This window comes from Metopolophium dirhodum, chromosome 4 (genome assembly GCF_019925205.1).
Source record: "Metopolophium dirhodum isolate CAU chromosome 4, ASM1992520v1, whole genome shotgun sequence".
NCBI classification, from domain to species: Eukaryota; Metazoa; Arthropoda; class Insecta; order Hemiptera; family Aphididae; genus Metopolophium; species Metopolophium dirhodum.
The window spans coordinates 27,935,142-27,960,537 of NC_083563.1; the positions used below are offsets into that span (position 1 = coordinate 27,935,142).

Below are 25,396 nucleotides of genomic sequence, written 5' to 3' on the forward strand. Positions count from 1 at the left end.
CTACACACGTCTCCGTCTTACCAATGCACAACATATCAAAAACTGTTTTGCGTGGACCAACTTACTATGCTCCCTCTGTATTTATAGCATAATTACCAAAATTCCACATCGTATAGGGAAGAACTTTATCTGTGTCGTAGCGTTTTTATTATTTGGATAACATAAATAAAATTAAAGTTATTAGTTTGAGAACATTAGGTTTTTTTCGTTTAATTATTAAAAACTATTGATATAAGTGCTTTTAAAAAAAATAAAAAGCTCTTCCTTATGTGTTGTGAATTTCGGTAATTCTACTATGAATACAGAGGGAGCATAGTTGTCCCGCAAAAAACAGTTTTTCCTATGTTGTGCATTTATAAGACGGATACAACGCATGCGGGTTAGCAATGGTTAGCGTCCTCTTAATGGCTTTGCATGACATAAGTAAATAAACTGACACAAATAAATTTATTAAATACATTAAAAGTGTTTAATATGAAAACTTATAATTTTTGATTCAAAGAGCCAAAATACTGAAATGTATTTAAAACTAAAGTGAATAATTGAAAAAAAAACTGATAAGTATACGTAAAATCTTAGGGTCCTATTCTGCCTCAAGGGTATGTATGACGTAGTAACTATATATATTATAAAGTGTCAGAGTTTCCCGGGGATTTATGAAATTCGACAAGTTTAGTGGTTAACACTTAGCAGTGCTGTTAATGTTAATAATTAACTCAAGTTAATTGTCGTTTATCAACAACTCGTTTTAATTTTCTAGCTTAACAACCAAACACCTTTTAAATAGGTACTCTGGCAATTTTGTAAACAATAATGTAAACATAAGCAACTCGTCCTAAAAACAAATAAGTTACTTCTTAATTAATACTGTGTTAGTTTCTGATAGAAAAACATTTCTAGTATATAATAAAATAAATCAATATTAGAAAGTTTCTTGAAATTAATAACAATGTCGTCTAGAGAACCATCACTAGATGAACAAATACATGAATTACAGGAAGAGGATAGTATTTTATCTTTCTATCCGGCAGAGATCGATACGGAAGATATCGATGATCTTAATTTTTCAGAAGTAAAAAATTGAATTATATAACATCATAACTTTATAGCTGTTATAGAAGCCTTTTTGTTCTTAATTTTGTTACTTTATGATTTTTTTTTTATAAAACTATCGAGCCGATCTAGTCGTATAGTTGATATTACATATTATGTCTATTTCATCAACGAATATTTTTGTGCTTTACCCGTTAGTTTCTACCATTTATCCCTAGAAAACATTAATTGTTTGAAAGTTTGTTTTATTTAATTTTTTAATCAATTTTTTATTTTGAAAAACGTTAATATATACAACATGTGATACCTCATAACAATTTTCTAATAATTAAGATCAACGACAAATTATTAAAATAATAAACATATTACTCTCAGAAATCATTTAAAAAATATTTCACACTTGTTGAGAAACCAAAAGTTTATCGTCTTCTTGCTTTCAATGACGTTATTATATTTAGAAAAATAATCTGTTTTACTATAAACTGTCAAGCATATTATAAATATAATTTTAAATTTTAAATGAATCCATAAAATATATTAAATCACAGCCTAAAACTAGATTATCTTTCTCGCCTTTTTTGTATAAGCGTTTATACTATGGTCCATGAGATCACCCGAATGCGTTCCAAGGTTGTCTTTAATTATATTTTGAATTTTTTCGTAAAAGGTATATCGTCCAAGTGCATCATCCCAACATAAGAATCGAGGTAGCTGAATTACCCCAACAGTCTTATTCATAATAGGTAGGTTAGTAGGCTATATAATGTCAATATATCAATATTCATGTTTTTTTCAATCATTATATCAATTACGAGTATAATCAGTTTACAACATTAAACATTTTAATATTTTTTCATGTACCTATTATAGGTAGGTACCTACTTTAAGTTATATCCACACAATAGTAGGTTCGTGTCGTATGGTCAAGTTTATTTGCGTAAAAATTATCGTTATTCCCAAGGTTTGTCTTAAGATGATACCTAAATGTATAATCCAAAGTTATCAATTTATCACTTAAACAGCAACACACTGCGGACGCAATTGAGCTATTAAAAACGTACGATTTTGATGGCTTATCGACTAAACGCAATTTCAATATAAATATAGTCATAATATATATGTGACTAATGACTGACACCTACATTAAATTACAATTAAACACAATATGATATGTATAAATAAATTTAATATAAAATAAAATGATAAACTTTAAAAGTTATTAGTAACTTTTCATTTTGATGAAATACATACGGTAACTCATATAGCAGTTAAGTTGCTTATGTTGCTAAGTATATAATTTTAGTACTACATTAGTACTAACTATACAAAACGATTCGCACAAAACTATTAATTGGTTTGATATATAAATTGTTGCCTATAATATATAACAAGCAAACATTATTGATGTTGTCGTGTTAATGATTGTAAGACTAATTAAATAAATTATATAAATACAGGAAAATATTATTAAATATGAGAACACGTACAGAATGGATTCGAAAAAACCATTTGACGAACTCCTAGCCAAGGTAGTATTGAAAACTGAAATTGAAAATCATTTAAACGACGAAACCAAGTACGACCAAAACGAAGCAATACAAACCTGTATTAATATTTCACTTAATGTAAGAAATAGAATTCGGGAAATGGATTTTGATAGGTAAAATCTTTGGATATTTTGATTAAATAGCTTACCTAGTCAAAATAAAAATTAACAGAATGGTTAGTTTAGTTAATTTTAGTAGGTACATATGTAAATAATTGTTTTTGAATTTTAATAAGTAACTATGGTATTTGTTTGATTTGTTTGTTCAATGAATCATCTGATAAAAATATATTAGGTTTTCTACTTTCTAATATTTAATTAGAAACTTTTTATCTCTACATATAAAGTGGTTGTAGTTGAGTCGTTTATATATGTTAAAACAACCTGCTATACTATTGCATATTATTATTCAATTTTTTGAATGATGAAATAAACAAATAAAACTTTTTTTTAAATTAGTCAAAACCAGAAAAGGTAATCGCGTTGCTAAGGCAACGACAAGATTTGGACAAATAGTGGTGGCGGCGTTGATAGTTGATAATACATTCTAGATAGTTATTATACATCATGATGTATTAAGAATTATGATCAATGATCATAATATATTATTATGTTAATAAAAAAGTAATACAATCTTTCAAAATTTCTCTAGAAAACCATCAGTCTATTCCCAATTAAATCTTCAACTTATCTGCCATAACAATAATAATGGAGGACAAAACATTTTAAAGTACCTACGGCCTATACACAGATTATTTTTTCAAAAACGTGAAAAAATTCAATTATTTTAAAATTTATAATTTTTTCTAGAGCGAAATTTCTTTTTAAAATATCAGTCTTAACTTTCAACTAACAGGTGCTGCAGAACAATTTTCAAATTTAAATTTTAATAGCTTGAACTGTGGCCCTAGATTGTTATGGTTACGTAAGCCTGACATCCACATACTTAAAAACCTATTTTCCTGCAGATATGTATAACATTTTTATTTTTTAAACTGTTTTACCTATAATACTAAACATTTTTGGTATTTTGATATTAGGATGTCAGGAAACGCACTTTCAATAAATGTAATGCTATTTATCATTACTTTCTTATATTATTTCAGGTATAAAATAGTTTGCATTGTCGGAATTGTGGAAAAGAAAAGCCAAGGAGTGTCATCAGAAGTCAAATTTTTACGTGATGTTAGCAGAGATAAATACGTTAAAACCAAGTTTGAAAATAATAATCTAGTTGCCACTATTGTCGTAGGTGCATTTTATCACGAATAAACCCTACAAAACGTCGTTGTTTGACCAGAGAACTGATAATAAATGTGACTTGAATGAAAAAATGATTAAACATAAAATATTGAATTTTTTTTATGCAATAAGTATTAAACGCATATAGAATCGCATAAGGTCTAAGTAAATAAAGTATCTAAGTAAAACACGATATCGACAATCGACTGTATGCAATTGGTGAATAAAGATCGTGTTGGTGATGAACTGCAGAGGCACTTCCTCCGTTTTTCATAGTTAATTTACAGACGTGTTGTACTGAATTTAATTTAAGTCCTAATATTTTAATATGTTCTTAAACATCTTAGGATATTATAAATAATAAAACTTATGTTATTAAAGTTAAGGTTTTCTTAAAAGATTTATTAAAAAACCTTTATCTGTTAAAAATTATAAACTTTAAGAACTTTAAGAATATTAATATATTCTGTATTATTATAATTTAAAGACAAGTTTATTTTTTTATTAGTCAGTTCATTAAAAAAAAAGTTAATTACAATGTATATGTTCATACTGCTTTTTATCTCGGTAAACACATAATATGTCCCAACTTTAGTACCAGTACCTACGGTAGGCATATACATTTCGAGGTGATCAAATGTACAGTACAGTTAGTAATTTAGTTCATACGATTTATTGAAATCTATTGAAAAAATTATTTGAGAATCCATTAATTTTAATAAATAATTATTGTGATTAAGTGCAAATAAAAATAAAAATATGATTCAGAAAAAGTAATTTTCCCCAAAACTATATTACATCGTCACTTACTGCCTTTCGGCTCAGGAGTTCAGTATACTGCTCCTATTCTTGTATAAATATAGCCCTGTATAAACCGACAAACGTCTCATTGAAATATAGTCCAATGACTTCAGCGTGAAGTCTTCTGTGCGATAAAACGTAATGATGCCTGTTGGGTTTTTAATAATTTGGCTCGCCTTATAGAAAAATGTGAAATGTAAAATTTCGTCTTGACTCCAAAGACCACGAGTCATTGAATGCGTTCCATTTTAATAGGGCGTCTGGGCGTCACTACATCTACGTCTATCCCACCTGTCTCACACGGGTATAATGTAGAAAAAAACTTTTACAAATTCCCATACCGGCGGATTTTTGGATAATAATAGAATAGGTTATACGTTAAATCGTTACTCAATTATCAAATCAAATTTATTGGACGCAATACGTGTCAGTTTTTCCGTCGCGTATTTTTTTAATTTTAAATATCGTTCGGTTTTTTTTTTAAAAATTGTTTTGATTATTGTCTTACTTGTTGTTTACATCCAAGTCTTCGAAATATTGCATCTAAGCCATTGCCTGTATAATATTGAATTTCAGTATAAAATAAAAAAAAATAGATAGGTACTTATAATTATGAATTATTTATAATTTACTTTTAGCTTATTATATTTTATCATTGATTAGACAAAATTCACGTAAATAAATATTAAACGAATATTCCATACACATAATACCAGATATCTATTTAATTTTCATACATATTCCGATTTCCAAAACTGATTATTAATTTATTATATCAAATTAAAACATAAACACTATCAATAATATAACATTAAATTATTAATATAATTTATTATTTGCCTATAATATTATGATGTGTTTAGGTGGACGAAACTACAAGTAATTAAAATTCTAAATCATATTACAATATTACCTATTTAATCTTGATTTTAAACTGTAAGAGTTTCAAAATCAAAATGTCCTCTTATCGTAAGTGCGTACAACAGCCAAAACTGATGTGCGAGTCAAGGGTGGCTCCAGAGACATGGTTGTGGGGGGGGGGGGGGGCAATTAATAATTTTCAGACAATTTAGATGATTTTTTTTTGTAATTTTGTTTTTAACAGTAAAATATTGTTTATAAGTACAGCTGGGGGCCGTGGCACCTACCCTCCCTCCTGAAACCGCCCCTAGTGCGAGTGTGGTGCATATCTATACTATATTTAATCTTCAACTGAATAATATTGATCCTATTATTCAAACCTAAAAGCTAAGTATGGTCGTTAAAATAATCCTATTTTTTATTCCATATTTTTCCCAGTCTGCTGGAATTTTTATATCCTATACTTACTAAAAAAAAAATCAATAAAACATTTATTATTATGATATGATAAATAAAATAATTAATCTATTTAATTTTTTAAACATTACAGATTATATAATATCTGAAAATAACATAAATTTATAATATTCAGATTGTTAGTCTAATTTTTTTTTATAAGTGTGACTAGATTCTACACTCAACAATTTTCCAAATAAATTGCGTATAATAATAACAATAACAATAATAATAATAAAAATAATAATAATAATAAATTACGTTTGTTATTACGTAGGTACATTAAACTATTATAATATATTAGTCACAGTAGGTGCGCAATAATAAATTAATATTGTCGATAACAATTTATATAAATATATACAGATGAAAGTATAAAAATGTTAAATGATTTAAATAATACACATTTCCTTTCTAACATTTCTGTCTTACTTTTAAAATTTAAATACAATAATTGAATAGTTTATTTATTTATTTATTTTGGTTTCACATTTAGTTTTCGGTCATAACCATGTGCATCAAGCGCTTGAAACTGCCACTTTGATGGATTTCATCAGTGGAAACGTAATTGGCCTATATACAAACACCACACGATTAAACCAATTTATTCTACTGCAAAAACTAAATTATTAACACTTACATTTGGGTGTGGCGCAGTTGGATGAGGTTGTGGAGATACACGCTACGGAGAAAAAATAAATAAAATCATTATACCTATTATCAAAACTGTATACACAATTGTCAATAATTAAAAAACTAAAATAGTAATTTGTTCTCGAGGAAGATAATAAATCGTCAACTGAATAATTTTATTTAAACATATTATGCAAGAAGTCAGATTTTGGTTGAAAAATAAATTTTATGATAAGTGTTTTTCTAAAATTGCATGTTCCACGCGATATTTACACCAGTGTTTTAATTAATATAATTTTAAGTAATTCAGGTTAATAAAAATAGTCCTAATTTTATACAGTTAAAATAACAGAAAACAATTCATTTTTAAAACTATAGGTAATTAAATACAATATGTTAACCGTTTAATATCAATATTGTATAACCTTTTTAAATAAAAAACAGTTAGTTCAAAATTATATCAATCGTTGGATAGTTAAAACAAAATCAAGTAACTATTAATTCAATCATGATTTATTTCTATAAAAATATATTCCTATTATAAAAACTTATATAGTTAAATAAATTATTGGCTATGGTGTTGTAGACAAAATATTCAGTTGGTATAAGTAGACATTTAATATAAGTACCAAGTAGTTTGAAATAATTCATAAATAATATTATGTACTTACTCCTGGATTTGGATGATAGGGAGCTGACAACTTCTGAAATAAAATATTATCATATTTATTATTTATTATTATCAATCATACAATTATTTATTTACAGCAATGAACAAAATATTATAACAACATTCCCTTAAATATTTCAATAAGTGAAATGCTAAATGCCTGAATACTTACATTATGATTTGCATGTCCATGGCCGTTGCTGATCGGAGCTTTCTGTGACACAATAAAAAAAAATATATTAACAAATGCAAAATATTAGAAAATAATTAACCGATCAGACTTACTTTTACCGTTCCTTGGACAGGCGTGAATACTTTTGGTTGCACTGGCTTCGATATCTCTTGAGCGTGGAAGTCTCCGTGTTCTGATTCTTGAATCGCCTTGTAGGTTTCAGATTTAGCTGGATCGTACTGCACAGTCTTCTTGTGCCTATATGTCGTGGTCAGAAAAAGGGGGGGAAAGTTCCGAGGGGGAAGGTGTTAGTAAAGAAATGTGTGAAGAAGAATAATATAGTTTAAGTCAAAAGAAAAAGAAAAACAGAAGAAATGTTAGATTTTTTTTTTTCATTACAATAAATTGTGTTAGTCAGTATTCATATAGATATGTGCAGGATTAATAGCGGAATTGACTAGGATGGATGGTTGTGTTTGAGTTTGGTTTTGTGTTCCAGGAAGGATAGGTCAATGAAAATACTGAGATTAGATATGCAGTACGAGTTCTTTGGTCATAAAATAAGCAAAGTCATTAGTCCGACTACCATATGCCGTGTTTAGAAAGAGACCACTAAGACACTAAACATAATAATTATCAAAAAGCATTTTCGATTATTTCCTTTGGTTTCTATATTATTATAATATTATAGTATAGCAATATGCAAAGAATATAGCGTTTCTACGAGTCGATGAAAAACCTAAGTTTAACTTAGTATTTAACTAAGTCACATGCCGCTAATAACATTCCCTTGCCAAAATGCGTTTTACCTCGCGCATGCTTCATGCATCTATTTACCTCAAACGACCGTACTTCTCTTCTTCCTCTTCCCTAAACATTATTTTACACAATTAAATGGTTGAACTTTGGTCGTTAACTTTGACTATATATAACTACTGACCAACCGAACGCTTTGGTTTCAAACAGTATATTATACGAGACCGTCGAAATGTTTGTTACGGTCAATTTAGGTCAGACGGAACAAAAATAGAGACACCGGGCGGATAAAATTCACTGGGCCAGTTCTCTAGTGCAGTGTATTAATAGAAGTAGACTATACGCGTATAGTGTGTAAACAAAACCCCTCGCGAATACATTTTTTTTTCGAAATTTGTGATCAATTGCTGTGGCAACGTGTTCAAGGTCAAAGATATTAGTCACTAATTCACTATCTAGCTCGTTGCCAACATGAGTAATAATAATTATAATATTGTAGCGAAAATCTACTTTAATGCTTTTATGTCAAACCTAATGAAACAATAGTACATAATAATTTTCAAAAACTTACGGAGTATATCCTGTTTGCGATTTGATTGAGTGAGCGATGTTTTCCTCGGAGTAAAGACCGATTGGCGAGTTGAACTGTTTGTGTACCACCTAAAAAAAAAATAACTCTAAGTTATCGCTAAAACCAAAGTTCAAATTTTATGAACGAGGCACACAAGTCGACAAGCGAAATCCCCAAAGCCCATGTTTTATTTTTAGGCAGAAGCCCACGCGACTGACACAATACAAAACTTAGGTGTATAACTTTTAAACCGTCTTTGTTATGACTTATAATAATCAAATACCGTATAGATATAGGTACTATATTACATCATATACCTATGTAATATTATCACAAAATAGACATAATTTATTTTGGACAAGTACACTTCAAGCAGGACGACACAGAAAAGTCACGTAATATATTATATTATATCGAATCCCTAACCTGTCTACCGGGTCTTGTCTTAGCCTCCTCGCTGCTTATCCGTTGCAACACCGTGTCCGTGACCTATCAATTATGTATACATATATAGGACCGTAAAAATCCCGTGGACTCGACAGTGGACCCAACGCTTACCTTTTGTTTCATCAACGTGTCCATGGGTTGATCGTGGTGTGACGGATGCGCTCTCATCATTGGATTTGGGTGGTGGCGTAAGTACGACACGGTCTTGGGCGGATCCCTCTTGACCTTGGCTCCGGGCAACACCAACGGGTTCGTTCTGTACGGCTAAAAGCGCAATAAAACATATTACTGATGCCCATGAAAAAGACACGGCCGAAGAGGAGACATAGGAAAGCGTTTCGAACGTTATGATATGTATCAATAATCAATGTATCGATCGTACATTTCTATACAATTTTTTTGACGCCTCCGCGACATAATGCCAGGTTTCATATACCACACGATCGTTAACGCAGAAGTAATACATTGTGAAACAAACGGTATATGTAACCTAACCTAACTCTCGACACTTACCCACAGCAGGGCGTTTTCGGGCTCGTAAGCGTTTTGTTCCGGATCAATGTGAGACATCATCATTATGACAGTTTATTATTATTTACGTTTTCAAAGGAGAAATTAATTATGTTATATATTATAATAATATATTATATATGTAGGTATATTCACAGTAACACTCGGATAAAAACTTGGGCCGTATAATTATGATGATATTGTTGGTTGCTTTCGGTTTCAACGGTTTCCCTTCGACTGCGAGCTTCGTCTTGGTCAGTGTGTACCAGTTAACATATAGTGTGGGAATCGCCCACGCGGCTTGGCAGACTCCGCGGGGTACTTACGAGGGTTTTCTAAAATTAACAACCGGACGTTTTTCCATGGGCTAGGAGGAGACTATATTATTATTATGCACGAGCGATTTTAATTTGATACTATACAAATTTCCACGACATTCCTCGAAATTTTTATTTACTATCAATTTCGAGGACGGGCGTTGATATAATTATTCTCGTGTCGAGCGGCGATAATAATAATATTATATAGTTATTTTTAACGGGATTACTATTTATTAGTTTATTACTCGATACGCAGACCCTGACACGGATTTAATGATTTTTTTAAAAACAATCATATTAAATATTAATAATATGTACATAGGCGCAAATCGCAGGGAGGCTAAGGCCCCCCCCAGAAATTTTAATGGATTTGCGCCTATGCGAATAATGTATATGGTTGGTTATTTTTTTCTAATTCCATATCTAATATTAGTAACTGGTAAGGGTGTGACTTATTTTTTAATATTATGTATTGTGCCGCACTAATGTACTATATAATAGTGTGGATAATATTTTATATGAACATATTATATAACGTAATATAGTGATATGCATTGGTTAAAGGTTAATTCATATTTTATACGCATTATATAATAATAAATGTAAGACTTCTTAAATCCTGTGTTAAAGATTTTACAAATTTGAGAAGGTGCTTCCGACATCTTTAAAATATCAATATTATTATCATTGCAAAACTGAAATATGGTATTTAACTTAACTCGTTAGGGTAGCATTTGTAAAATATGGCACCACGATTAATTGCACTTAATTTTTGTAGATAATGCAAACGGTTTTTATTATTTAAAATAAATAAGTAACCCAGTTAATAAATATTTTACATTCGTAAATATTATATTTTCATAAATAATTATCATCATTTATAATCATTTCCTTGATTTAGTATAAACATGCTATACGTTAATTTGTTTAACATTTTAGTAAATCATTTAGATTTTAAATACAGTGTGTTGTTAATAATAATCGAATATACATAAGACACTATCGGACTTGAAGTTTTCTAATTGGCTAAATTTCCAATTTTATAAAAATTTCGTTTGAATTATTTTTCTATGTATATATATAGAACGTATTCTAGTCTAGGTTTTTAAACATTTTATATTAGTCAGAGACCTTACCGCGGAAAGGGGTTTAAAAATAACCCTTTGTGTTTTTGGTTCATATCCAAAATAATTCAACAAAATAAATTTCATCATAATTATTCATGTAATATTTTGTTTTGCGACACGAAACATGTTGTTCCATTGGACTATTTAACCCAAGGCTCGTGAGAGCATATTATAATACGTTCGTATGTAACTCATCATATCCCTTCCAAATTTAAAAATATTGGTCTTGGAAAGTTGCACTAAATATGACTACGGTCGTCCCGCGAGATTGCCGGACCACCGGCGCGTGGAGTCACGATTATGAGACACTCGCTACACAATGCGTTCAGACCACGATTTTTATTTCCGTTTCGTTTTTTTATTTTTTGAAACGTCGGCAAATCGATCTCGAAGAAATGTCACAAGTGAGTATTCATAAAAATACAAAAGACATAGGTATTGTTGTTTAGATAATCCACATCACAATTACACGTATTTTTGAGAAATTTCAATAACCAATCGTATGACTACAACCGATGTGCAGGTATAATATTATTATTGATTCGAATTGAAGACACTGTTCACGTATAAAACCGTTGACAGTATATTATAATATAGCATATAGTTACACTGCCTATCACAACATAAAATCACTCGGTAAATGATAGGATTAGTCAAGAAGAACTCGATTGTGTTTGAAAATATATATATAGGCACCCACTGTTGCGATTTTGTTCAATTTTTTTTTTAATTACAGGCACGACGAAACCACCAATCGCGAATATCTCGTCGTCAAATATACCCCGTGGTTAATCCTAAGATAGTTTTATTGAACGGTGACAAATGACTAGGTAGACTAAATAATTGATGACGCAACGTATCACAGAACTTTAGTTCGTTGCCAATTATTTCGATTGTGTTTAAATCGTTCTGCAACTCGCCAATAATTGCCAGTAGGTCACATTATAATACGTTTTCAATAACAGTTCCATACCGACGACTGTGTTGTGATGCACCGCATGCACATAATAGTACTGTCAAATTACGATATTATACTAATATAGGTACTGATTGGGATATAGCGATAAAAAAAATAAATTCAAAGTAATTAGAATTGTAGTATGAAAAAGAGCACAGGTTTCGATTAAAAATGTCATGCCGATTAAATATACAAACGGTTTATTATTAAGTTCATAGAAAATAAAACTAAAAAGATATTTTTAGATGTGTGCTAACTGCTTAAACGACCTTTAGCTCAGTACGTGCCAAAATAAAATTACAAATTCTAATAATGATGTATATTTTTTGAGCTCCACTATGGTTTATTCATATTTTGTTTAACGACAAAATATATTTATTACCATTGTTATTCTAAAATATCTTCAATATTGAATATCAACCATGAAGTAAAGTGATCATATAAAATATGTAAGACTGCAGGTTGGATTAGTATTAATATTCTTTTTTTCGACTATACCTAACATTAACATAATTCATAGCCTTATTAAATCACAATATTTTTTCCGAATTTATTTATTAATAAAACCAGACCACGACAAATATGAGCATTTAATTCGATGTTTGTATTTAGGTACTTTGATTATCGTCATGACTGGTTATTTTACTACCCACTTTAAGGACATGTGAAAAGTACAATTTTTTTAAAAATTTTTTTTTACGCATATTAATTGTATTAAATAGGTACCTGCAAAACAATAAATTTCCAATATGGAAAATGAAACCTACTCGTAAATTATTCGATGTTGAAAAAAAATCAAATATTATAAAGCGCACAACGATCAAGGAATAACAAGTAAAAACGTAAAATGGTAAATGTATGTTCAACAAACACTATTATGTTTGGCTGTTTGGCATCACAAAATGGTTTAAACCAACATCAGAATGCGTAATAAATTAGGAAATTATTTTACTGTTTACCTTTGCTGGCTTTACTTACACTTTAATAATATAGTTACGTGTTCAATATTCAGCTGTTGTTTATTTTACAGGGTAATTGAACTCCGAAGCCATTGTATGCAGGCTTGTAACAATTATTCCTCGAACAAAATGGTCAAATTAAAATGCAAAATTTAAAAAAAAATCCAATTATTTTTCGGAATGACCGTATGTTGCATACTTCGTTTGTACATGACCGAAGTTACTCATAAATCAGCTAATACTACAGTACCTGATGCTGCGCGTGAGTAAATTATTAATATAAATTATTATTCGTGACATCTGCAATGGCAAATTTTAATCCGAGGGAAGCGTGAGTGGCATTATATACAGCATGATCACTCATTGTGTTGAAAAGCAAATAAATGTTTATGAAATTATTTTATCATATCATTTTAATTTGTATCACAAACAACATTTTTGAAAAAATAGTTATTTTATTATTTAAGTATTTTTGCTTTTTTTGATAGGTACTTAACTACTGGTTCAAAATTACATTTTATTTATATTAAAATTATCAGCAAAATTGCTTTTGATGTTTTTCCAAAAATATGTCTTGTAACGACTTCAGATTATTTAAAAAAGATTCCCAAAAACGTTACTCAGTACATAACGAGAAAATGAGTGTTCACCTTTAAAAGAATCACCTTGAATATATATATATATATCATAAAATATTATGATGACGAGAAACGCGTAATTTTATGGAACGTGAAATTATCCCAAATTAAAGGCTGGGCTATTTCTGTACTATATACCCCCCCCCCCCCCTCATGACAACAACCGGAACGCACATTATGTTATTAAACGGTTTTCGTGAATTTGTTTTTTAAATTTTTTAATTTTTTACCTTGAAATATGTTTTCATCACTCTAAAATAACTTTCGACATTCGCGGTACGTCAAACATGTATGTTTTTTTTCGACGGTGTTTACACAGTCTCCACCGTACTACCTCTTTCTCTCATCATTCTCACTCCATCTATATGTCTCTCTTTCACTCATTCGCTGCAATAATTTAAGAGTTTTAAATTTATTTTTGAACTGCAGAACTGCAGCTGGTTGTGCTTTGTAGCATTTCATTGCATTGTTCATATTTTTATAATATTATATGTATAACTATAGGGCATAGGCTATAATAATATTATTAGACGGGTGAAGGGTCGCGGTCGATAAGCTTGACACTTAGTAATTACCAATTGGGATCCTAAAAGGTATAGGCTCAGACAGGGCCCTTTATACAGAATCTGGTGTTACCAAATAAAATTCGAGATTTTTTAATATATGGGATATACAAAACAAATAATAACATAATTGTTCCGTGTTACATACAAGTACATACAGTTGTATAAGTAGGAAACATCATGTTTAAATTTTGATTAAAGTTCATCGAAATTTTCAAAAAAATTATCGGTAGAAAAATTTAGTAAAACGGGGTTCTTATTTGAAAAACAGTAGTTTGTATCAACACAGCACACTCCTTAAATGGTACAAAAAAAACTAAAATGTCTATTCGAAAATAACATAGTATTTAAGTAACTATATTTTAAAATACTAAAAATCAAATTTTGATTAATAACATTATTGAAGATAAAAAGGGAGTTATCATGCTTGGTCATTCACCTTATAATATAATATCACTACCGCATTATATGCGAATATGCGATATTGGTTTTAAAAGTATAGAGGTATCGCTATAACGATATTTTAAAATAGGTAAATTGAACTTGAGACCATTGTAAATCGTAGTCATATTAATAACTTAACCCAAATGTCTAAAAAAGTGAAAGTTGAAATATATTTTACTTGGAGAGATTGTTAGCGGGTTAATAGTTATAATACGAACAATTTGGGTTGGTAGCAAGCGTGAAGAGGAACTTCAAATATTTTAAAATATTTTATTTATATAAGGATAAATACATGTAATAAGTATAATAACCATGATTAACTGACTTAAACCAATGTTAGGTTGGCTGTCTGCGGTCTGTCTATTCCTATGTATTATCATATACTCAGTAGGTAATGTCGTATACATTTCGACGTTATAACAAGGTAGCTTGATCATAGGTATTATATATAAATGCGGTAATACCTACAACCTACTTATTCTATATCGCAAGAAAAAAATTAGCTATGAAATATATACATTTTTATAAGATGATTATTTTTCTCTCGTGTACATCCTAATCTTATACGATGATCCACCCTCTCCCCCAAACATGAGGTTTGGGAACTTTAGTCCCGTGGGACTCACAAAACTATACCTATACGTACCACCACTTTGCGCAGGTTCATACGATTCGATGGTACGCATTGTGCAAGATAGTAAAATACCTGGTTGGGGTTGATAACAAAATAATAATAATAATAATATGTTTTCTACTCTGCAGTATGAAACATCATCGCTCTCACCTGTTGGTCGAGCGCCACCTGTTCGTGCGCCTCGTCCCAGTCGCACGAAGACGGACTGTCGACCAGCGACGGCGGAAAACGGCAGAAATTGTTGACGGGTGACTGGACGGATCGCTCGTAACCGTAAAGACCATTTCCGATTGGTCGAGCGGTGGTGTGCTGCTGCTGATGATGATGGTTATTGGTCACCGGAATTGGGCTGCTGTTGGTGCTGCTGCCGTTAAACTGAGGAGCATCCCTGCGATATGATAATATATTATAATATTAATCATAATTCAAATATGTCACCATGCGTGGTAATTACAGGGACTGGAACCTTTTGAATTAATCGATATCGGTTCCAGTATTGGTTCTCCAAAAATAAAATAACTGTTACGGGTCAGTTCTGGTTTGATAAAAAAAAATATAGTGGTATCGGTTCCAAATAATTTCAGTACCGGTTCCTGATAATTTAGGTAGGTACCGAAAAGTATAATAATTAACTATTCGGAATGCGTGTTTAATTAATAGTATGAGGAAAATTAGAAAACTCGTATGATCATACATAGTTTATACACAAATCAGTAATACCATTGTCCATTAATTTATGATTAATATAATTATTATATTTTTGAACCTTAAAGAACCTATTTAATTTGAAAACTCCTGTTCGGTTCGGGTACTTTATTTATTAAAATAAAGGTTTTGGTTCCGGTGCTTGATATTTTTAAGGTTCCGGTTTGAGAACCGGTTCTTTTAGGTACGGTTCCAGTCCCTGGTGGTAAAGATAAAATACAGTAATGGATCGGGTAGACGCGTCCATGATAAATATCGGCTTGATTCGTAATATTATTTACTATTGTGCGGGTATATTATCAACTACTACATAAAAATATAAATACGGTGATGGTCGGTGAAGTCAATAACCGCCAAATTTTGTGGGAATTATAGGTCTTATACCACAGAACATTATAGACGGTCTGCGCTTTGCCTATTATCATAAAAAAGTGTATTAAATAATCTAATAATATATAAAAATCTCGTGTCACGGTATTGTGTTCGAACTCCTCCGTAACGGCTCGACCGATTCGGATGAAATTTTTGTTGTATATTTGGTAGGTATGAGAATAGGTCGTAAAGTATTTTCACCCTCCTACCACCACCCGTGGAGGTGCTCAAACAAGGATTTTTAGATTTATAGTGGCAATTTTGGTTTATAAATGGTTGCTATTGGTTATTGGAGAAATAATTAGTAGAAATTAGTATTTATTTATTATTTGTGACCATTGGTTATTTGAGCAGATCAGATGCAAGCATGCATCAAATCGAATTTTTGAACATTGCCTACCAAGGTAGTTGCACTTTGTCCGCAATCCGACATAGCCGGATTGTCTACCAAGGTTACTGCAGCGAGTTACACTTAAAAAGAGTTGAACAATCAAAACAATTTTTAAGAATTGCCATTTTTTACGCGCAACAAAGTGGACGTTATCAGCTAGTATATTATATATCTCTATTATATATTATATTTCTTCTGTCCGTGTGTATGTCACTGAACTCCTCTTAAACTGCTGGACCGATTTTTTGTGTGTTTGAGTGGTACACTGGATGGTTTAGTTTCACAATTGGAACCAGTAGATCCAACTCGGAAAGGTATACTCAAACCGGGATTTTGAGATTTACGATGGAAATTGTTGTTTATAAATGGTTGCCATTAGTTACTCGGGTAGATGAGATAAACGCATCCATCAAATTATCGCTTTTATGGTAAACAAATATAAGAGAATTTTTCAACTCCTACATTATAGGCTATAGAATAGTATAGATAGCTAAAGGGTAACTCAAACATGATTTTTTGTTAACTTACGAAAAAATAAAAAAATTTTTTTTATCTAAATTACTGCAATTAATTACATATTATATTTATATTATAATTAGAAGAATTATGGCATATACGTTTTGTACAAATAAGTTTATTAATAATAAAAATCTTTGGCCTGGACAACGTCGGGCGGGACAGCTAGTATAGGTATATATATTATACTAACTCGACTTCTCACTGGAAAAATGTACAAACGGTACAAATAAACTATACCGGTGAATCTATCTCTGTTTAGACGTTTAGTGTACCTGAGTTGATAGGAAAATTGGTTCCGGTGTATCTCGATTTGAGAACTAATTCGACCGAGATTAGATATAGCATTTGGTATATTTTAAACGTAGTTCAAACTACTCTATAAACTTTTCTGATACGTCTAAAATCCATATCTGAAAACTCTGTCAAAATTGGTCAAGTATTTTTTGAGTTTATCAGCTACAAGCATAAGGATATTGTATTTTGTTATTGTATGTACATTTGAATAACAAACAATACGTTAAATACTATTTTCTTTTATTAAAAAACGCGGTCCGGCTAGCCTGTACAAATGTTTAAATTGTATTTCTGTAACCAATGGAAACCCTGTATAATATTATATAAACAAAAAATTATTCTATTTTTTTTTTAGCCAAAACAAAATTTATGTGTGAGCCATCCTTACCGACCTACTATAGGGGTTGAAAAAATAAACTTGAACATAGGTACAAGAACTTTTATTAAAATCGATCCAGTATAGGTACCTATAGTTTATGACATTAACGCGTTCAAACATACAAACTCTTCAGCATTATAAATTTATATATAATATATTATTTGTATCAATTTGTATAAACACATTTGTAATTCCAGATAATGCTCCGATTTTTACAAAGATGGCGGTAAAAGACGGTTTCATTTATTTAAATAGTATAAGCATATACATAACCATTAGCAACCTAGTTTATTATCTATATCATCAGTGAATAGTGATCGTCTAAATATAATTTAATAATATACTTATGTAGGTGTCTATTCGTAGTACCTTTGGATGACTAAAGTTATCGACTGGTCGGCGTTTCCGAACAAATTTTGAGCGTCCAAATGTCTCAAGTCTCGAGCGTCGTACACTTCGATTTTCCGTATGATGTCACCCACTCTCAGGCTACTTTCACTGGGTGATCTGGCGTAGACCTATATTATATACATAAAAGGACGCATGAAAATAAAATCACAAAAATGTCCAAGAGAATTTGGTTGTTTGTCTGAGTCAATACCGTAATCGTAAGTTAATATTATGTTGTATATACCATACGCATAGCCGCGGGGCGATAAATTCGACGAAACCAGAAGACACGATCAAAAAATTTGTTTGCTTATATATTATACTGGTTGTAGGTATAGGCAATATGACTAATGTTCTACACGCGCGGCCGTATATACCTTACATACGTTATATATTATACACCAGAATTATTGTTCGCAGTGTGTGTTAAGTCAGTGGCGTCATTTGGGGGGGGGCAAGGTGGGCATTTGCCCCTGTCTGATTTTAAAAGCAGCCCTATGGGCCGGTGTCCAGTTGTTGCCGTTTTACCATTATTATATTTTATTAGTGCAAAAACGTGCCTATAATAATGTTATAATAATATTTTTAGTCAAACATTTGCTGTCTGGGAATTTTATAATATTTTCAGAAAATATTATAGTATGTACTAAGAAATTATTGTCACAATGATACATTTTTACTAATTGATAGTTCGAATATATTTAGACGTATGCGGGGACGTACACATTGTATGTATGTATTTATGTATGTTTGTTTGTGTGAGTGTGTTTTGTGAAGGAAAATGAACAGTTAGTATCATAATCTCGTATAGTTTAATTTCTAAAATCTAAAATGATTACAAATTCTAAAAACAACAACCGATTGACGCTCTTATTATTTATCATTGATCACGGACTTCATAATTTGCGATAGTCGTGTATGATTCAACTATTCTGCGTATTGTGTTAATTTAGTTGAGTACCTAAATTAAAATTAATTTTTTTCGTGACGCATGTTTACATTAATCTTTTAATTTGGGAAAAATATGATCTAAAAAAAATAGATGGGTGGTTAAGGGGTGCGACTAAAAATATAAAATTACCGCAAACTGCTCGAAAAGTATCGAAAATAATTTCTAGCATGTTAATAAACAGACAAAACTTGAGCCAGTAAGCAAGCAATAAAAAAAAATATATTATAATTTAAGATAATATTAATTTGTAAATATATCATATACTTATATAAGATATATATATATTATATAATATATACTTATATACTTATAATGAATCAGGTAAAATTGATTTATAGATAATGCTGTTAATAGATTTTCAAAAATAAAAAAAAGAAGATATCTTAATAAACTATTAATATTTTTGCGGTTTTTTTTTTACCCATTCGGGCCGGTCTAAACCTTTGCCCCCCTCTATTGAAAACTGAAATGACGCCACTGTGTTAAGTAAACTAAAGTTCAACGTTTCAGAACAACACGCGTAGATACCTTACATGTAATGTGACCAAATATAATATGTCGTACCTACGACCTACCTATTCAATTAAAATCGTATTGCATATGTTCGTGTACCTTTGTGCTGGTGGCTGCTCCCTGAAGTTGTTGTCGTTCACCAGACACGCAAACATTGTGCCGAGACATTTACCTAACCTATATTGACTGTACTCACATGCATTTAGAACGCGATAGATATACATGTAATACACAATATGCAGCAATTAACAGTAACGCGCAGTAAGCTGGACGTACTAACGGGTCTATATAATATAGGTAGTATGATATAGTTTGATAATTATAACTACAAACTGCATTGTATTATACATATTTGTACTATACATTAAAATATCAATATAGGTATATACCTGCGTAGTTTATACGGAAGCAAAATAATACTGTACAGAGTAATTATATTATGTACCTGTATAATATTATGACTTAAAGGACTGTTTTTGACCGATGTCAAAAATATAATATTATATTTACGAGGTTACCGCTATTATAATAAATATAATACAGAAACTACATTCCATCAGTATACCTGTATACTGTTAATAACGATTTTCAAATGTGTAAGGCCCACTAAAAACCTTTTAACATGAGATTTTCAATGGACTTGTCGCTTGTAGGTGAATCCTGGAGGAAATCTTTAGTCAACGCGATTACTTATATATTAAAGAAAATCTAGCCCTTATTACTACTAACGGGTAATGAGGTTTACGTTCTGCGAGAGGATCTCTTGCGGCCATCTCGACAGACCTCCCCTTGCAATGATGCAGTTTAGACAGCAAAGATCGATAAACGGGCAAATTATTAAAATATGTGTAATTAGTTTTTCAACAGTATAAGTTGTTTGTAACTCGATACAACATTATGCGAGACAAATGACAATGACATTGTAAAGGCCAAGCCAAAATGTCTGCTACGTCTGCAATTTTAAAAAAAATAAACATAGAAGCATTTCACCTATACGGGCTACAGTAACATAATTCGTTAAAAAAAAACAAACAGTCATACTCTTACCAACTCCTTCGCTAATGTTCTACTAGGTACTATTATATTTAATTGCGCACAATCTAAATCAGAGACATCAGCTTTTTTTTTATAGTAAACTTTAAAACAAATTTGAATATCATTATAATATTATGTACCAAAAAAAAAAATAAATAGTTTTGTACACTATAATAATACAATGATAACGTCATAAAAATCACATCTTTCATTTCAACGATTAAACTAATGACTTCAGCCTAAAATCATTAAAGCTCACATATGTATTTTTAAATAGTTAAATGTTGGCAAGTATAGGCATCTTCTGTTACGAAGTATTAAAAATAAGACGACTGAAAATTCTGAAGTTACAAAATTTGGCTCAAATACATTAAACGTTTTAATTTGTCTTTTTCCTCGTAAGCATTGAGTGCCTGGGTTTGCATGAAGAATTATTATTTTAAAAATGATAGAAAAATGATAACGAACTATTTTATTTTATATATTTTGCTATACATCTTAGAATAGGTACATACTTATAACATATAATATATTCATGTGATGAAAAAAAAAAGTAAATGTATATATTTACCTATAAACATTTAACGTATAATATAATATACAATACAGGATACCACATGTAAACATTTGGTACAGTTAAAACGTTTAAGCTGTAGTACACAAACCAGGAAAATGATTTAAATTTTGTGGTCTTTATGGAGGTAGTTAGTAAACAATAATCGAACTTTGGAAAACAGAAAATAATACAACGTGTAGCATTATTAATAATTACAGCAAACACGGGTGAGGCTAAATTGTATACCTACTGATAAGTGCAAATACCTATAAACCGTTTTGCCAAAAACTGACCGTGGGAATAGCCTCTGTCCCAGTACCCACCCTTAAGTCTATATGTATAACATAGTACAACAATAGTAGGCACCTAAAGTATATATTACGATTTACGGAACGTATCGGAATACTGTTCTAAAAAAATGTATACTATTGATGATTAAATCTGATAACGACAATAACAATCGAAGGACTAATCTGTGCTCTATATTTTGTACGAGATGTTTTTTGATGGCCTAATTTTTTTTTATAACAATTTGGACCTGTGCAAAATGATCGAAAGGTACATGTCGTTTCATAAAAATGTTAAGAGTTCGATTTCGTCATTCTCATGAAAATATTATTGGAAAACAGTCATGCGTAAACATTGGCGTAAACTTGGGGTCTTTTTTTTGCAGTAACAGCATCAGGGTGAATGGCAAAATATAATAAATATTTTTTACTTATTGTGTGTACGAACGTAGTAGGAGATGATACCCATACCCTTCTACCTTTCAAACAAATAACAATTAACCAACAATATATTCTATGTAGGTATGTAGGTGAATTGTATAATTACTGAAAATACGATCCTTGTCAGACACTATCATGTGACTCAATTTTATTCTAACGTGCAGTAAACTCAACTAGGACAGTAATAAATAGTTAACTATACGAATACGGGCAGTTAGAATAAAATAATAAATGAACCTACGATATACGAGCCACCACAATATTAATAAATATTAATTGTCGATATTAGACACCTCCTTCGCCCGTCAGAACACTAGACATCGCAATAACATTCAACGTCTGAGAAAGGTCTGACTGCTATGATTTATAAAATATATCCTTAAATTAGAGGCATTAACCCTGAAACGGTGCCACAGAAGGTACTACATAATAATATACTCTACGATACATACCTTGGTTATGATCAGTGGCGTGTTGAGATCAGCTCCGCCGGCCAATCGGATGCCCCACGGTTGAGACTTGCCGTCTCTCTTGAGCGTCACGGACCACGTGCTCGGTTTCTTCGAGCCCATGACGATTGCCACCGGTCACCGCGTCCTATAGCTGATCGTAGCTACAGTCACTACAGTGCAACTTCTGTAGGTACAAACATATAATATGTAAATGTAAACCGAACGTTATTAAAATATTATCACGTAAACGATTTATGGGACGCGCGCGATATTTGTACGACGAGTGTTATATAGGTATAATAGGTACATTATATATTTTATGCAATATAATAATAATTCACAATATCGTAATCATGATATAATATTGTGGAGTGTTGCTGCGGGTGGAGCAGCGTATATTATGGCGACGTTTTGTGAATATAATATACACGTGTGTGTGTGTGTGTCTGTTTGCTTGCAGCTGTGCAGTGTGTACACCTCCGCTGAGTCCAGAACATAATAATATAATATATTTGTCGCGTAGGTACATAGATATAGGTACGCTGCAGGTACCACCGACGAACGTGTTAGGTATAATGTTATAACGATATTATGTACGTCATTGTTTAACGAGCAGCGCAAAACGCAATGTAGGTATATGGACATATGGCGATGATGATAATATTATATTTATTCCATAGACGCCGAAAAATATCAAACGTGAAACGCGAACGTGTATACTACACGGTAAACATTGTTGGGTAGGTGTTAGGTACATTTATATATATTGCACAGCGACGTATATCATATACAGAGCGATTCAATGATACCGATGACTGCGATGCCGGCCAGCTTCGAATTTATCCGACATTTTCCCGTTGAAGGATTTTGAGAATTTGATACGCTCGCAACCCCGAGATCATAATACTTCCATGTATTATTATAATTTATAGATAGGTATATGTTCGGATTTCCACGGCCTTTCTGCAGTGATATTATGACGGGTACCTTTCCAAATCGACGATGACCTAGTACATTTTATGGAGCTGATTACTTGTCTAAAGTGTAAAGTTAAAAAGTTGTTCGTTTAAAAATCTATAAACGGTGTGCAGTGTGCACACTTCGGAGTGATATCAGTGGGAGCCAATTATAATTTATAAGCGATGTCATACCTATACATATACATAGTTCGATTTCAAACTCAAAACGAAAAGCAGCAGTCGCTCCGATATCATAAGTTTACGTGATTGTAATCTGACTAAAACGAGATGAAACGTTTTCAAAATATTTCGTCTGAACGTCATCAGTCATCAAAAAACAGTCACGAAAAACTGCTCATAAATGTATAATAAAATCATCGAAATGGTGTGTACCTATACCCACTAAACAACATACGATCGTCGAAATTAAACGATCCACCTGTTTGATTTTCAGCGGCCCGCACATATGCCTATATACGTATAATAATGGGAGCTAGTGAGTTTGCGGTGGGCATATTCACAACATCGATTCCGCCAAGTATAGGTAGTCTTCACTATTTGGCGGTACAAACTAAGTGTAGTTGCATTATACATGTTTCGACTTTCGATAGGTGGATATCACGGCCTGGACTACATATACCTACGGGCTACGACACACTTTGTGTATAATAAATTATAGGCACATAGCCGCATGGGTGTAAAATGTCTGAGGGGCTTGTATATATGCTTGTAAATTATTTTATCATAACTAAAATAAATTACAAATTATAAAAGAATAAATAAATAATTAACGATTTCGTATGATATTTTTAGAGTGGATCCTTCAAATGCATGAGATTTTATTAGTAGATATTTTGTTTGAACATGTTGATGTACCTAATTTAAAATTCGAACTATTAGTTTACAAGTTATCAGTTATTAAAATGTTTGTACTAAAAATATACTGGGTTCTCATTTGAAAAACGAAGTTTGGATCTCCTCAGGTCAGGAGGACACTCGTCGAGTGGTATAAAAAAATCTCGAGAGTTCGAAAATTTGGTATTTTATGACTGTAGATATTTGTTTAAAAATTTCGAATAGCTGTGAAGAAAAAAGGGGGTGAGCCTGCGCTTGGCGAATCCACCCTGTACCTACGTACAATTTTATATCGCATTTTCCGCTTAATATATTTCGTGAACGCAATAATTGGTCGGCTGCACGAACGGCGCTCGTATCCGGCCAATCTTCAGAAAACGCGCGCTCCAGAGTCAATAATAACAATAACAACAACAACAATAATAATAATATACAAAATAATATGATACAAAATAATATGTCATGACGTGCGGCGGCGGTCGTACCTATATTATTATATCGCCGTCGCGCGTGCGCACAATATATATATATATATATATTATACGGTGGTCGTGCGCGCGTGGGCGGTCGATCTGCAGCGGCTGCGGACCCTGAGGAAGCTGCGCGGCGACGGTCCGGATGTGAAGGAAGTGACGACCGGAAGTGACGACGCGACAACGATTGGACCTTATGGCGGGCAAGTACGACGTGCACGGTTCGCGATAATAATGATTACGATTTATGTCTGAGCCGACGATTCCGGTGTGATGGTCGCGTCGTCGTACAATGGACCGGCACGATAAATTCACTGCGAGTGATGGACGGGCTCGCGAACTACGCGACTATCGCGAGCAAAACTGCGGCTCGGGCTCGGGACACGTGCCAAAATGCACAACATACACATAATAATAATAATATTAATATATATTGTGTGGAGAGTCGCGTGTGGAAAAAAT

At 31.6% G+C, this 25,396-nt stretch overlaps 2 protein-coding genes and 1 long non-coding RNA gene across 8 annotated transcripts; 2 read left to right on the top strand and 1 right to left on the bottom strand.

Moving 5' to 3' along the window:
- Positions 1–949: 949 nt before the first annotated feature.
- LOC132942657 (dynein light chain Tctex-type protein 2B-like) lies at positions 950–3,871 on the top strand. Its single transcript, XM_061011232.1, has 3 exons — positions 950–1,072; positions 2,511–2,713; positions 3,706–3,871. The coding sequence occupies exons 1-3, from the start codon at positions 950–952 to the stop codon at positions 3,869–3,871; spliced, it is 492 nt and encodes a 163-aa protein (XP_060867215.1).
- A 2,106-nt stretch (positions 3,872–5,977) lies between these two features.
- On the bottom strand, positions 5,978–25,265 carry LOC132942512 (PDZ and LIM domain protein 3). 5 transcript variants are annotated; one of them, XM_061010962.1, is made up of 13 exons: positions 24,947–25,265; positions 22,648–22,831; positions 18,391–18,539; positions 15,512–15,749; positions 9,320–9,472; positions 9,188–9,250; positions 8,762–8,850; positions 8,272–8,304; positions 7,548–7,692; positions 7,435–7,476; positions 7,264–7,293; positions 6,600–6,641; positions 5,978–6,532 (listed from the first exon to the last, which is right to left on the bottom strand). In XM_061010962.1, exons 2-13 carry the CDS (start codon positions 22,765–22,767, stop codon positions 6,452–6,454), a joined length of 1,185 nt encoding a protein of 394 aa, XP_060866945.1. In that variant the 5' UTR covers positions 22,768–22,831; positions 24,947–25,265; the 3' UTR covers positions 5,978–6,451. The 5 variants fall into 5 exon arrangements, with proteins under 5 accessions (XP_060866945.1, XP_060866944.1, XP_060866947.1 ...); XM_061010961.1 differs by having other exon boundaries at positions 7,264–7,296; positions 24,947–25,263; XM_061010964.1 differs by lacking the exon at positions 9,188–9,250 and having other exon boundaries at positions 7,264–7,296.
- On the top strand, positions 11,337–15,631 carry LOC132942513 (uncharacterized). 2 transcript variants are annotated; one of them, XR_009664291.1, is made up of 4 exons: positions 11,337–11,569; positions 12,846–12,973; positions 13,154–13,344; positions 15,490–15,631. It is a non-coding gene; the product is annotated as an uncharacterized LOC132942513 (long non-coding RNA). The 2 variants fall into 2 exon arrangements; XR_009664292.1 differs by lacking the exon at positions 12,846–12,973 and having other exon boundaries at positions 11,341–11,569.
- Positions 25,266–25,396: the final 131 nt, after the last annotated feature.